The sequence below is a fragment of the Canis aureus genome, chromosome 36 (assembly GCF_053574225.1).
Source record: "Canis aureus isolate CA01 chromosome 36, VMU_Caureus_v.1.0, whole genome shotgun sequence".
NCBI classification, from domain to species: domain Eukaryota; kingdom Metazoa; phylum Chordata; class Mammalia; order Carnivora; family Canidae; genus Canis; species Canis aureus.
In genome coordinates, this window is record NC_135646.1 from 9,386,164 (window position 1) to 9,402,657 (window position 16,494).

General features: G+C 31.9%; 1 protein-coding gene across 8 annotated transcripts in view; it reads right to left on the reverse strand.

Moving 5' to 3' along the window:
- Positions 1–16,494, reverse strand: part of SPAG16 (sperm associated antigen 16) — a 911,935-nt gene that overhangs the window by 119,575 nt on the left and 775,866 nt on the right. Inside the window, exon 17 of one of the 8 annotated variants that reach the window (XM_077885066.1) lies at positions 7,190–7,250. The exons of the other annotated variants lie outside the window; for them this stretch is intronic. Coding sequence (XP_077741192.1) covers positions 7,190–7,250 — 61 coding nt within the window. The remainder of the gene's footprint in view (positions 1–7,189; positions 7,251–16,494) is intronic. 8 annotated transcript variants of the gene reach the window in all.

Consider the following 16,494-nt stretch of genomic DNA (forward strand, 5'->3'; position numbering starts at 1 on the left):
ATGCAGTGAAGTGGTCAACCAGAGCAGAATGTATCATGTAAATGAACTAACTCTTAGTGCTAGGTCTTGGTACCATCTCTTTTATCCTCAACCTCACCAGAGTCGATGAGCCTGATTTCACCAAACCCTATATAAATAGCATTGTGACCATGACTACAGTTCCAGAACTGACACAGGAATACGGGCACAACCATTAGTCTGCAATACACCAAGCATTGTCCTTCCTGTGAAATAACACAATTAAGTCTGTATTAGAACAGCCATTAATGTTGGTTACATATTCAAGATCCAGCTAGATTTGTAGTTTGGCACTGACACCTTGGGAATGACATTAAGATCAGACATCAGCATCATTGTGCTGTGTTTGATGAACTCCCTTTGGGAATGGGCTCTCCCTTCTAGGCATAAAGTAGACTGCTTATAGCCATGTAAGGGTGGAATATATAGAGCCAAACTTCAGGCTTTCAGTGGAGTCCCTGCGACTACATCCATGATTTGTTGTTGACTCAAGCTGGGTATCACCCTTAGTCATTGTTGATACATGACAAGTGAGCAATGGCATATCTTGAACTCAAGTAGACAGGTGATCATAGCTTGTCTTAGGGCTAAGTTCCCAGAAGTTTAGTTGGCATTTCAATTGAAACACTGTAAGCTAATATCTATGAAAATTGGACTTTTTAATTTCCACACACACTGATTTTTCAAGTATGTGACTCAAATCTACTTCCAAAATGTAATTTTCTATTGGTGTTGATACTTTCATTGAAATGCACTAATATGAATGCATTCGATTGTAATGATTAGACAGAAAATCAATGTTTTAATATATTAGGATTAAAAAAAATTCTACCTCAAGTAAATGAGCAGATGAAAAGTGTTGCAATCTCAGAGAGCCCATACCCAATTATAGTCTGATCAAGACATGCTGGCAAAAAAATACCACTCTGAGAGAATTGATTCCTTTTAAAAAGATTTAATCTTTTTGGATTCATTTAACTGAGAAACATCACTCTTTAAAATGTGAATATATGAAATATAATAATAAATCTGTGAACTGTCAGCATATATTTTGTTTCATGATGCCATTCCTATAATGGGATACAGAAAGAAATCACTGATAAGTTCTTATAATAGAGAAAAGATAAAAGAAACAGAATGTGAAGAGTAGTTATTTTTACTTTCAGATACTTTTAGCACATATATGTATGGAGCTCAGCAATCATTCAAAGTCAAGATTTTGATGAATATAATCAATAGGAAGTGGTTTAGAAGGTAACAGCAGACCATGCAAGGTGCTGGCATTGCTAAATATGTAAGGAGGAAGGACAAGGAAAAACCAGCAACTAAGATTTGTATTTTTGTGGGTGTAATCCTGGGATTTGGGAAATCTTATACCAAATGAGTATGTGATTAAAAACCTCCTTTGCAAAGGGCTTTATTTATTAATCACTAAGTTCATCTTTCTAGCTTTAATTCTTAGCTAATTCAGTAACTCTAAAATAATTAGAAAATACAATCTTTCAAGGCAGTTATAATTCAACTTAAGAGACAAGGGAGATGGGATGCAAGAAGGTGATCTACCATTAGCCTATTATGGGGAGCATTAATACTTTCACAGGCCTATCAATCACTTTTAATGTTCTAAAGCATTCAGCCAAGGAACATTAGAACAAATCACCATTAATATTTTTTAAAAAACACCATTTAGTCCTTTTATACTATTATTTGAGGCTGTATGTTTATTTTGGAGAAATAAATTAAATAAGCACTAGTATAAAGGTTTTGAGATCACTAGAGATTCTTTGATAAAGAATCATTCAGTAATGAATTTGGACTAGACTGGAAGAACCAATAAGCTTTCTCATCCAATGAAGGCCTCAATCACATTCAACCTAATAACTATTTGGCTGGATTTTAAAATTTCTGCTTCTATAGATCTCAACAGAGCATGATCCAAAGTCCTTCAAGGAGTAAATCTCTTCATTTGCTGCTCCTGTATGTGAATTAGTACCACACCCACCTCCAAAAGAATATGCATTTCTTAAAAAAAAAAAAAAAAGCTCAGCTCTATTGAGATATAATTGAGGAATAAAATTTAAGATATCAAAAGTCTATATTGTGGTAATTTTATATACCTATATACCATGAAAGGATTTCCCCATCTAGTTAATTAACATATCCATTACCTCACATATTTATCTTTTTAAAAAATTTATTTTTTTGGTAAGAACATTTAAGTTCTACTTTTAAGCAAATTTCCACTATACAATATAGTGTTATCAACTGTAGTCACCATGTTTTACATTAGATGCTCTTATAGCTGAACGTTTGTAGCATTTTACCAACTTCTCCATATTCCCCCCCATCCCTAGCATTTTTTTTTTTTTTTTACTAATCTGTTTCTGTGGATGTAACTTTTAAAATTAAAAAAAATTTTTTTTTTAGATTCCACATGTAAGTGATACCATGCAGTATCTGTCTCTCTTTATCTGGTTTATTTCACTTAGCATAATGCTATCAGGGGCCATCTATGTTGTTGCAAATGACAGAAATGACAGAAATTCCTTCTTTCTCATGGCTGAATAATTTTCTATTGTGGAGATATCTATATCTAGATATAGATGTAGATATATAGACATGTATTTAGATATATATATTTAAATATAAATCTTCTTTCTCAATTCATCCATTGATAGACAGTTGTCCCTATATCTTGGCTATTATGAATAATGCTGAAATGAACATAGGAATGCAGATATCTTTTCAAGATCCTGTTTTTATTTCCTTTGGATATATACCCAGAAGTAGGATTGTGGGATCATAAGGTATTTTTATTTTTGATTTTTTGATGCTCCTCCGTACTGTTTTCCGTAGTGGCTGCACCAATTTACATTCCCACTAACAGTGTGCAAGGGTTCCCTTTTTTCCACATCCTCATCCACACTTATCTCTTGTATTTTGATGAGAGAAATTCTAACAGGTGAGAAGTGATATCTCGTTGTGGTTTCAATTTATATTTTCCTAATGATTAGTGATGTTGAGTACCTCATGTATCTACTGGCTATTTATATGTCTTTAGAAAAATGCTTATTCAGTTCTGCTATTTTTTAATTAGATTGTTTTTTTTGCTGCTGAGTTGCAGAAGTTCTTTATATATTTTGGATATTAATCCATTATGAGATAAATGATCTGGAAATATTTTCTTCCATTCTGTAGGTTGCCTTTTCATTCTGTTGATGGTTTTCTTTGCTGTGCAGAAGCTTTTACTTTGATGTTGTCTCCCCTTGGGCAGTTTTGCCTTTGTTGCCATTGCTAATGGTGTCAAATCCAAAAAATCATTGTCAAGTATGACGTTAAGGAATTTGCCCACTATGTTTTCTTCTAGGAGTGTTGTGGTTTCAGGTCTTAGATTCCAGTCTTCATTATGAATTGGTTTCTGTGTAAAGTGTAAGATAAGGACCCAATTTCATTATTTTGTGTGTTGCTGTCCTGTTTTTCCAACACCATTTATTAAACATACCATCATTTCCCTATTGTATATTCTTACATAGTTGGTAATAGACTAATGGCCATATACTTGTGAGTTTATTTCTGGACTCTCTGTATGTTCTACTGATCTTCTATCTGTTTTTATGCTATATCACAGTGTTTTGATTATTATAGCTTCATAATATAATTTGAGATCAGGAAGCGTGATAGCTTCAGCTCTGTTCTTTTTCTCAGGATTACTTTGCTATTTAGGGTCTTTTGTAGTTCCATAAGAATTTTAGAATTGTTTTCCCTGTCTTTTGTGTGTGTGTGTGTGTGTGTGTGTGTGTGTGTGTGAAAATGCCATTAAAATTTTGATAGAGATTGAATTGAATCTGTTAGACTCTTTGGGGTAGTATTTTATCAATATTAATTCTTCCAATCCAAGAGAATAAAATATTTTTCCATTTATTTATGTCTTCTTTAATTTCTTTCATCACTATCTTACAGGGTTCAGAAAACATAACTGTCAGCTCCTTGGTTAAGTGTACTCCTAGGTATTTAATGATTTTTTATGCTGTGGTAAATGGAATTATTATTTTTTTATTTCTCTAATAGCTCATTGTTAGTGTGTAGGAATGCAATTGATTTTTGTATGTTGATTTTATATCTTGCAACTTTACTGAATTTTTTTTATTAGTTCTAACACCTTTCTGGTGAAGACATTGAGATTTTCTGTACGTAATATCATGCCATTTACAAATAGAGATAGTTTTGCTTCCTTCCACTCTCCCCCAATTTGGATGCCTTTTATTTCTTTATCTTTCCCAATTGCTCTGGCTATGTTAAATGAAGTGGTGAAAGTGGGTAGCCTTGTTTTGTTACTGATCTTAGAGGAAAAGTTTTCAGTTTCCAACCATTAACTATGATGTTAACTGTGAGCTTATCATACACGGCCTTTATTATGTTTAGGTTTTCTATTTCTTCATGATTCAGTCTTGGTAGGCTTGTATTTTCAGGAATTTATCCATTTCCTCTAGATTATCCATTTTGTTGGCATACAATTATTCATAGTGGATTCTTGCAATCTTTTGTATTTGCCTGGTATCACTTGTAACAATATTTCCTCTTTCATTTGTAATTTTATTTACTTGAGTCCTGTCTCTTTTTTTTCTAGGTAAGTCTAGTTAGACTTACCAAGTATGTACAAGCTCCTTCTAGGGAGATATTGGTTACCTGGAGTAAGCTAGAGGGAGGATATGGAGATGGCATTCTCAGCTTTTAAAATCTACAAATAGGTCTCTTTGGGGGAAAGACTGGGGCATAGGGATTTCTTTCCTCTTCCTCTGAGCTGAGCCCTGGGGGAACAGCCACAGCAAGTCCTGGTAAGACTAATGTTATAATCTTGTAGGTTTTATGGACATAAGTCCTGTTGGCTTTCAGAGCTAAGTGTTTTGGTTGCCCACCCCTCAGGTAAAAGTCTTAAAATTTGGGGTGCTAGATATGGTATGGAAACCTTTCACTTAAGAAGAAACTGAGAGTTGTTAGTTTCCTTATGATTTTTTGTTGCTGTGCTAGGAGTAAGTTTTATGCCAAGAGTGTATTTGTTTTTTCCTGTTTCTATGTGGTTATCTTTTCATTAACATGATGTATAGGAATTGCTCAGCTAGTTTTCAGATTTTTTTCAGAAGGAATTGCTGTAAGTGCAGCTGAAGATTTGGTGTGTCTGGAAGGAAATGACTTCAGGAGCCTACTAAATCACTATTATAGATTGAAATGCAATATGCTCCCCCCCACCTTTTTTTAAGTGGACAAAAGGATCAGATTACTCCTGAGAATGTCCTACCTGTGGCTGTTTGGTAAGTGCTGAGGAGTTAAAGAAACCTAAGACAGAGAGACACCACCCTCAAGATGTGTGTTACTTAATACACACATAGTCTAGTATTTAGAATGAATAATTAATATCACAAAGACCATGTAACTGAGTGTTAGATGTGTATACACCTCAGTACTGTGGAAAAGTCATAGGAGAAAGAAATTAAACTGTAGGAAAACTTCAGAGATGAGATAATTAAACTGGGTTTTGGAGGACTGATCAAATTCATCAAGACAAAGGGGAGAAGAAAAAGCAATATGACATAAAATAATGAGTGACATAGAGAAGCATTTTTGCATTTTCATGCATGGAGCTGACTGTTTCAGAGGACATTCTCTACCAGATATAACTCCCTGAAAAAAGGGGATTGCTATATCAGGCTATGGATACTCATTAAAATCCTTATGTATGTATATTTGGTATTTATTGCTGCGTGTTGTCTGAAAATCTACTTACTGATGAGCTCTCAAATCGATAAAATAGATTATTAATCATTGTTTTCATAACATCATAATGGATACTTCTGTGTTTAAGAAATCACTCATTTTATTGCTCTCTTTATGCATTATTTTTTTAAGTTTATAATATTACTTTCTTAAGTGTTATATATTTTCATGTTAAATTCAGAGTGCTATTGTACAAACACTGGAATTATCACAAATAAGAGACAAATTGACTAAATATCTTTATTCTTAGTGCCACAGTGGCATATGAGTACTTAAAGCAATTTGCTCATTAAACAGAAACTACTGGAGCAGCAAAAATCCTGCCAATATCAGCAGAAACTATTAGTTTGGAATGCAACCTTTCCTCTCAATTTTGGCTAATGTGTCAAACCTTTTATTTAAAGCTAATCTTACATATTTTAAAGGTGATTAAGAATATTCTCTCAGAGTTTATTCTACTCCACACCTTAGTATATCGTCCTTGGTTTACTCATCTGTAAAATGGAAATAGTAAAAGCACCAAACCTAAAAGTTTTGTGACAATTAAAGGAGCTAAAATATGTCATGTCATTTAGAAATGTCTAAAGTATTTAAAGGAGTGAAAAATACATAAATTGTTATATAGTGCAAATTTGTAGCAGGCATATATTTAACACCCTATAAGTATTTGCTATTTTTTGTTGTTGCTATTATTATTAAACTATAAATTAACAAGAAAAAACCAGAGTCCTTATACTTTCAAGAAAAATTATGCACACATATAATTATGATAATCATTCAACAAAAGAACTGATGCAGGCAAGACAAATTATCCAGTCAGGAACACAGAGTAAAATCAAATTACTGAGAAGAGTGGCAATAACTGGAATTTTTAATTATAATTAATAATCACCCACCATATACTTTTGTACTTTTTCTAGGCTGCATCTACTTTTTCCCATATCATAAATATTTTAGAGTATTGGTTACTGTCATCTGTATATCTCATACTGAGATGTATCAGATTTAGATGATAACTCCTATCACTTTTTCATCTGAACCTGCTGTGATCCTTTCTGTCTTCTCTCAAATAATGTCAATCCATATAAAGGCTTTGTTCAACCTATTTAGAAAAACCATTATGCCACCATACATAATATATCAAGTTGAAGTGGCCTGCATAATGTCTCATACAGAGTTTTGGAGTGGATATTTTGAGACTTGAATTTTGGTTCTAGCTCTGCCACTAATTATTCTTCACATCCTAACTTAGCCATTTAAATTAAATTCACATTTGGCCTTCGCATAATGAGGTGACAGCCTACAAGATTTCTGTGATCCTTTTCAGCTCTAAAATCCTGATTCTAATTTTGTAGAAAAAATAAATTTAAGAGTTAAACAACTGTGTCTCTTTAAATATCTGGTCAAAATCAGAATATATCTGGGAAACCACTTCCTGTCAGATAGGTAGCCAAGATAACCTGGAAATAACACAATTCCAATGTAAAATATCTTCTGCATTTAGAAGAAATAAACAACCTAATGTCTAAATATGAATGTTTTGTAAAACAGATTAATATTCAACCCATGGAATATTACATTAACAGAATGAAAAGTTAGAGACAAAACCCAGTGATTTTTATCAGTACTATTTAAAGTTTTTCCTCACTAGATTTTTTGTGACTACATGAAAATACCATTTTATTTTTTCTTTCTTTCTTTCCTTTTCATTTACAAACTTTCCCATCAATTTCACTAGAATTGATTCAATTTGAATAATTTATAATTTCTACTTCATTTATGATATTCCTGTTTTGCTTAAAGCTTTTTCATATGCTTTAATCATATGTCAATATCATTAATGAGCCATAATTGATTACAATAAAATGTGTATATATATATGTATATGTATACAATATATAATGTATATATATACTATATATATATATACAATAAAATGTGTGTATATATATGTGTATATATATACACAGAACTTTACTCAGCCATCAAAAAGAATATGAAATTTGCCATTTGCAAGGAGGTGGATGGAGCTACAGTATATTATGATAAGTGAAATAAGGCAGTCAGAGAAAGACAAATACCATACGATTTCACTCATACGTGGAGCTTAAGAAACAAACAGATGAATATAGGGGATAAAAATAAAAAGAGAGGCAAATCAGAAAACAGACTTAACTATAGACAACTAACTGAGAGTTGCTGGAGGGGAGGTGAGCAGGGGGTGGAATGCATAAGTGGGTGCTGGGTATAAAGGAAGGCACTTGTTATGATGAACACTGGGTGTGGTATCTAAGTGACGAATCACTAAATTCTACACCTGAAATTAATATTACATTGTATGCTAACTAACTGGACTTTAAATAAATAAAAACCTGAAAAAAACCTGTCAAATTATTTTCCATAGCAGCCATACCATTTTACATTCCCACCAGGAGTCTGTGAAAGTGCCATTTTCTTCACATTCTCAACTTTGTCAAAAATCAGTTGTCCATATATATATGTGTGTGTGCATGTGTATGTATGTGTGTCTGTGTGTGTGTGTGTGTATGTCTATTTCTAGAACCCAAACTCTGTTACATTGATCTAGTTGTCTACTTTTATGCCAATTTTTACGCTGTCTTGATTACTGCAACATCATAAATCCTGAAAGCAGATAATGTTATTCTTCCAACTTTGTTTTTTTCAAAGTTGTTTTGGTATTGCTACGTCTCTTCTATTTCCATGTGAGTTTTAGAATCAGCTTGTAATTTCTTTATTAAAACCTACTAGGATTTGAATTGGCATTGAATGTAATGTATGGACAGGTATGGGAAAAATTGACATCCTAACAATTTGTCTTTTGACTGATAAAGTATAGCTTTCCATGTAAGTCATTATTATTTTTTGGCAATGTTTTATGTCTTTTTTTTCTTTTAGTTTATATGGTGAATTACACTACTTGATTTCAGATATTAAACCAACCTTGCTTTACCAGAATCATGCCTATTTGGTCATGATTTCTGCTTTAATATTTATTTTTTTCCTTTCTACTATTCATTCTAATTTAATTTGCATGTCTCCTGGATTCTTAAATAAAAACTGGGGTTATTAATTTGAGAGTTTTTTGTCTTTTGTAATATCAAAATAAACTCCTCTCAAATTACTGCTTTAAGGGCATCTAATAGTTTTTGATATGTTGATATTTTCGCTGTCATTCTGTTCAAAGGACTTTATTATTTCCCTTTTGGTTTCATTGATTCATGGGTTATTTGCCTTCCAAATATTTGGGGATTGATTGAATTCTAATTTAATTCCATTTCAGTCAGTGAAATACTTTGTGTATCTTGAATCATTTTAAATTCATTGAAACTTATTTTTGTGATCCAGAATGTGATATAACTCAGAAAATGCTTCGTGTACACTTGAAATGAACATATATTGTACTGTTTTGAGGTGCAGCGTTCTATAAAGATCAATTGGGTCAAGTTGGTTGATACTGTTCAAGTCTCATGTCTTTATTATGTTTCCATCTACTATTTCTGGTTCTATTAATTATTTAAAAAGGCATATTTACTTTTTCAAATAAAAGTGTGGATTTATATTTATCAGTTTTGCTTCATGTATTTTGAACCTATATAGTTAAGTTCAAAATATTTAGAATTATGATATTTTTAAATAAATTATTTGTTTATTGTTAACAAACTTCATTTGTTAATATTATTAATATAAAATGATGCTATATTTTTCTCTGACAGCTACTTTGTCTGATATTAATATTACCAGCCTTTTATTGATTAGTGTTAGCACATGTAAAAATATTACTTTAGAACTATTTACTTTTAGCTATTTGTATCTCTAAGTTTTCTTAAAAATAGAATATAGTTTGGTCTTGTTTATTTTTTAACTCAATCTGATAATCACTGATCTTTAATTGTATTTAGACCATTTATATTTAATGTGATTATGCATATGATTAAATCTACAAACTTATTTTCTATCTTGCTACCTGTTCTTCATTCCCCTTTCATCTTTTTTTTTTTTACGTCTTTTAATTTTTTTTAAAAAGATTTTATTTATTTATTCATGACAGACATAGCAAGAAAGGCAGAGTCACAGACAGAGGGAGAGAAGCTGGCTCCTCACAGGGGGCCTGATGTGGAACTCAATCCCGGGAACCGGAATCATGCCCTGAGCCAAAGGCAGATGCTCAACTGCTAAGCCACCCAGGTACCCCATCTTTTAAATTAATTAAATATCTTTTATGTTTCTACTTTATTTTCTTTGTTGTATTATTCTAAAACTGTTTTTTTATTGTTGTGGAAGTTTTAGGATTTAACACTTCACATATAAGAATGTTACAAAACTAAGAATTCTATTTCTCTTCTCTTGGCCTTTATGTTATTATCACATATTTTATTCCTATGCATGTTTTATATCCCACAATACATTGTTTTACTTTGTCCATTAGCTCCTAAAAGAATTTAAATACCTACAAAAAAACTTACATATTTACTTGTATAGTTGCCATCAGCGGTGTTATTTTTTTTTTTGAGTATATATATCCCAATATCCCATCATCTATCATTTCCTTTGTATATCTGAAAAAGTCACATATTTTGCCATCTTCCTTTTGTGTGTGTGTGTTCTAGGCATAGAATTCGAAGGTGCCAGGTTTGTTTTTTTAACACTTTGAAGATGTTGCTTCAGTGTCCTCTCACACCATTTCAGACAATAAGATTGCTATAATCTTTCATTCTGTTTCTCTTTACATAATGTGTGGGGTTTTTTTTTCTTTTTCTGCTTTAATGCTTTCTCTTTACCAGTGAACAGTTTGAGTATGAGAAGCACTGGTGTAGTTTTCTTCACACTTCTTGTGTTTGGGGATATTAAACATCTTCAATTTGGTGGCTTATAACTGTCATCAGGTTTGGAAAATTTGGGGACATTATTTATTCAACTATTTTTTCTATTTCCCCTTTATTTCTTTTAGGGACTGCAAATACATATAATGCTACTTGAAAGTTATCTCAGATCTTGATGATGCCCTAGTCAGCAGATTATCTTTTCTGTTTATGTGTCATTTGGGACAGTTCTATTGCTATGTCTTCAAGTCCAATTGCTTTTCTTTTGCTATATATACATTTTCATTAACCTCACCCAGTTTATTTTGAACATGTGGTTTCACAATACGTTTTTAAATCTTTGTTAATTCTAATATCTATGTAGGTTCTGTGTTGGGTTCAGTTGACTTTTTCCCTCCTAATTAAAGGAGTGCTTTTGTGATTCTTTTTATGTCTGGTTATCTTTGATAAGAAAACAGACATTGTTTATATTACCTTCAGTGCTAGACAGTAAAAAATTACTTATAAATATTCTTAAATTTTGTTCTAGGACCTAATTAAGTTACTTAGAAATAATTTAGCCTTTTTGGTTCTTGATTTTAATGGTTATTAATATGAATCAGAGTAGCATTTAGTCTAGTTGTAATTATTCCCTATCACTGTAGCAAATCCTTCTAAATGTCCTACTTAATGCCCCGTGGATTTTGAGATTTTCTCATATGACTGGTAAAAATGGGCATTATTAATCCTGTGCAAGTATAGGCAACACTTTCCTCTAATTTTCTTAGATAATTCTTTCTCTCATCTCATGTAGTTTCCTTGTATGCTTTGCCTTATCAGTACTTTGATGAATGCATACCAGTGCAAATTTCTTGGGTTCTCTCTCTATATATATCTCCTGTATACAACTCTATTCTGTGAATTCTGGAAGTCTTGCGATCCCTAAACTCTTACTTCCATATCCTGATCTTATAGAATTTACCAAGTTCTATCCAGGCTCTTTTCCCTGAGTTATGACATAGAAACTTTCTCAAGACAACTAGCTAATGCATATGTAGTGATCACTTTATCATCTCTCTGGGATCACTGTACTTCAGTGCCTAATGTCCAGTGTCTTGAAAATGCTGTGCCATACATTTTGTCTTTTTGTTGTTGTTGTTACTGCTACTGTTTGAGGCAGGAGCATAAATTCAATCACTGTTTCTCTATCTTAATTGGAAAGAAAAGTCAAGCACCGCTTTCAAAACAAGAATTATGAAATGCACAAAATATTGTACGGAAATTAATTGTTTACAGTAATGTCTATAATCATAGGCCCACATTTAGGTCAAAATGTAGCAGTTGCTCTCTAGTTGATAAATTTTATTTTCTAATATTTGAAATGCAACTCGTCAAAACAAAACTTCAATTCTAGGTTGAAACAAAACATTCAAAGAAAAGAAAATAAATCATTTTATTTGAAAAGTGGGATTTGTATGTGTGCATTTTAGAATAACTTGAAATAGAAAGTGAACTTGGAATAATTTGAAGTTGAAAATTCTCATTTTTGTCCTTTTATATTCTCTCAATTTTTTTTTACTAAATAATATGCCTTCCCTAAAGATGGTGCTTGTTAGGAAAATACCAAGTTCTATAAAACATTTAGATAATTTTATATTTTAACTACATTTGTAAAGACCATAGCACTATCACTGCAGCTGATACATACCATTATACTGACACAATCTCTCTATCTTAAGCAAAAGAAGATAGACACTATCCCATTCCCTGTACATTAAGAAGAGCAAATTGGTAAATATTGATTATAATTTAAAAATATACACAGACAGAAATGGTTCAGTATGATTTTCAAAGAAAAGCAAGAAATAATCAACATATCTATGAAATATTGTCAATAGTATAGCATTGTGTATTAAGAACACACATTTCCTTATTTTCTATTAAATTATTCTCATTGAATTCCTTTGAAGTGGGATAGATTCTAGGAGAAGCATGTATATGGTGAAAATTCTTCAAAGTTCAACATTTAAGCTTGTTAAATTCAATGAAATTCATATAAGACAAAATCCTGCTATTATTAATCAACTTTGGTGGGGAACTTCTTTAGATAAGGTGTTCAGAAAACATCTGTAGGATAAGATATTTGATCTAAAACCTTTAGGACTATGGAGTCAATCATGGGACTAATCAAAGGATAAATATCCCAGGCTGGGGAGACCAAAATAAAAGTCATAAGATGTCATAGAGTTGAGATGTTCTAAGAACAGAAAGACACCTAGTATAACCTGAATAAGTGGAAAAAGGTGAGTTACTTGGAAGAAATAACAAGAATGTAGTCAGGAGTCTTAGCATGGAAGCTCATGTGTACCATTTTGAGGGATTTTTTTTTTTGAGGGATTTGGTTTTATAATAAGTACAATATGTTGTAGGCAGAAAGGGACAGAATGCTCAATCTGGCTTCCAGGAAAAAAAAAAAAAAAAAAAAAACAACCTCATATCCCAAGATACTTCTTCCATTTTATCAACCAATGGGTTTAATATCACACTTCTTATTAAAATAAAAAATACCCAAAAGGGGCTTCATTTTACTTTTCAAATGTTTGGATTATGGCACAAAATGAAGCTCTAAACTGTAAAACATTTGAACAAAGACTGCAAATGGAATTAACAGAGTAGTTGTTAAGAGGCAGCCAATGTTCAATAACACTATCATGTCAAGTCTAACCTGCCAATTGGATATTTATACAGATCAGTAGACTCCATTGGAAAGTTATTCAATTCAGTATATTTTTTTAATGCATGATATTGTACCTGATGCTCTGAGGGATACTAAGATGAATATGACAGTTCTCATTGTCATAAATCTCATAGATTTAGAGACCAATGTGAGGAAACAATGAGACCAAACATTGATAATAGTGGACCTGAAGATCAAGACATTTTCTGTTCTCACTCCCAATTTCTATCTCTGGTACTAATTCATTATAGGATTTTGATCAGAAATGACATCTGCCCTTAAGCAAACTCTTCAGGATAAGTTTCTTTACCAAATGTTAATTTTAAAGCAACTAGAGGTTAAGAGATCCCCTCATGATTCAGAAGTCAATATTTGGACTTTTGGTTTCAGCTTAAGTGCTTGAGGTAGACTTTCTAACAGACTTTCCCTTTGTTGCAATTATTTTCTCCTCAATGAAAATTTTCTTAAGTATCTGAAAAAAAAATACTCTAACAGCTCTGTGATACGTATTTTACCACTTCACTCCTTCCTAAGTATGTTGGAGTAATAAAATGTATGCATATAATTCTTATGCCATTACAATTTGTCATTTGGTGTTGAGTGGATTCAAATAGTTTTTAAACTCAAATTTATACTAAATTTCCTGCATTAAATAAAAATTAATTCTTTAGAAAATATAGACATTTAACTAACTAAATAGTAATGTGGCTTATTCAAGCAAAACACACACATTAGTTCACACACACATGATTCTATGTTCACTAATTCCAGCCAGTATAATCATGCAAAGAACATGCACAAGTTTGAAGAGCAAAAAGAAATAATCTAAAAAAAAAGTAATTACTGTGTTTGGAGGGTGGGATTAAACTGTGTGATTTATTTTTTCCCTTAAAAATATTATTAATGTTAAAACATTTTGTTTATTTTTTAAAGGTTTTATGTATTTATTCATGAGAGACCCAGAGAGAGAGGCAGAGACATAGGCAGAGGGAGAAGCAGGCTTCCTGCAGGGGAGCCCAATGCAGGACTCGATCCCAGGACCCCAGGATCACATGCTGAGCCAAAGGCACATTCTTTCACTGAACCATCCAGGCAACCCAATGTTAAAACTTTTTATAAAAAAATTTTTAAAATGTCATTTCTCTTCAGGAAGACCATATTAGACCATTCTTTTTATTACGATATGCTAGCTTAGTTAGAATACCCATATTTGTTTAAACTGAAAATATTATATTTTACTGTATCTATTGCATGGATGTCTTAAGAATATAAATGTCTACCATTACAATTCAAATTTATAAAGTGAATTTTTCCAAATTTCCAAATTACAATTCAAATTTATAAAGTGAATTTTCCCAAATTTCCAAATAATTACAAGGAGATATCTTATTAAAAAGGCAATGCCCAGTGGTTGTATTTGTAACAGCATAATATTTCTTTGTATAAATGAAAAATCTGGCAAATTATTACTAAACATAACACTTAGGGATTGGTTCTATCATTTTAATGACAAGATACCAAATTTTAGGCACTAATCAGCACAGTTAATTTGCTGGATCACAAATTTCAATAAAAGAAATTAGTAACTTTTACATGTAGCCCTCTCTTGCTTTAAAAAAATGCTTCTGAATAGAATAGGAAAAGAAGTTCTATACTATTCTTGCACCCATGTCATATATCAGTGCAGAAATCTGGAAGCTAATGGTATATCTAATGGCACATAAATACGCAATGAAGAATACACACACACATATACGCATACACTCTTCAGACTCTTGTTGCTTTTCTTCATATTCTTTAAGACATAATTTCTCCATTATTTACTTTTAGAATAAATACAGATGCCATCCCTTTATTTTCAGTCACCAATGTGACTTCCTTCTTCCCAGCCTCAGGAAAATAGGACATTAAGTCTTGGAATGATATGTTTGTTCCTATATCATTTTCTGCTAGGAATTCCCTTTCTTCTATTTCCTATCCATACCTAAAACTCTACTCAAGTATACATATTTTTCTTTTATAAGGTATTCTCAAAAATTCTAGTAAACTCTACTATCTCTTTTATTCTGATGCATGGCTTGAACTCACACTCTTTTGCCTATTATTTAACATTATTGAGCACCCACTATGGGCAAACTACTAATGCTAAAACTGGGAACACTAAGGCAAATATGATACAGTCATGATACGTCCAGGAGTTGTGGAATCAATTAGATAGACTGCTATTGTAAAAACACTCAGGTTCTGGATTTATTTAGTCAGCAAAAATTTATTCAGCACCACACTGTGCCAGACTCTGATTTATACACTGTAGATGCTTATTGTATATAAAGACACAATTTCTGCCTTCATAAAGATTATAATCTAGCTTCAGATCCAGTCCTGGTTCCACCACTGAAGGACTTTGGGAAGATGTATCTAATTTTGTCCATTAAAACCATCACTGTAATTACACCTTCAAAAATTGCTGTGAGAATAAAATAATAAAGGCAACTATTTAAAATGCTAAATTGGCAATTTTTTAAAAATCATTTTTGGTGTTTCCTTCTAATTTTTAAGTAACTGAATCTTACTTCTCCAAAAAGATAGCAAACTTTTTGAATGAAAAACTTGTGAATGAAAAACTTCATATACTTCTTGGTAAGCACCATAATGCTTTGAGTCATATAGTAATTTGCCCAAAAGGTATTGTTGAATCTAACGTGCTTGACCAAAGTATAAAAAGGTAAATATTTCTCCCTCATTTCCTTCATAAACATGTGCTGAGTGACTAATAGCCACTCAGTAGAAAAGATCAAAATAATTGGGATTTTTCTTTTTTATGGGTCATGCACTATAAAAATGATGAGAAAGATACAAGTGATAAATGGCTAATTGATCCCAACAGATATATTAATACCTTGATGATAATGATTCTAGTTTAAACCAGACATTCATCTCTGGTCCATAGCAAGCAAATCTGACTAAAAGATACTTCTAAAACTTGAGAAATCCTTACATAATGGCCCATCAGCACCTAAGGATATAATTATGAAATCTCTTTGGCTTTTGTTTTGTTCTAAGATTCAGTAGAAGCTATAAAAAGATTGGGTCACATGATTATTTTCCTACATAAGAGAAAAATATATTTTATCATTTAATCTAACT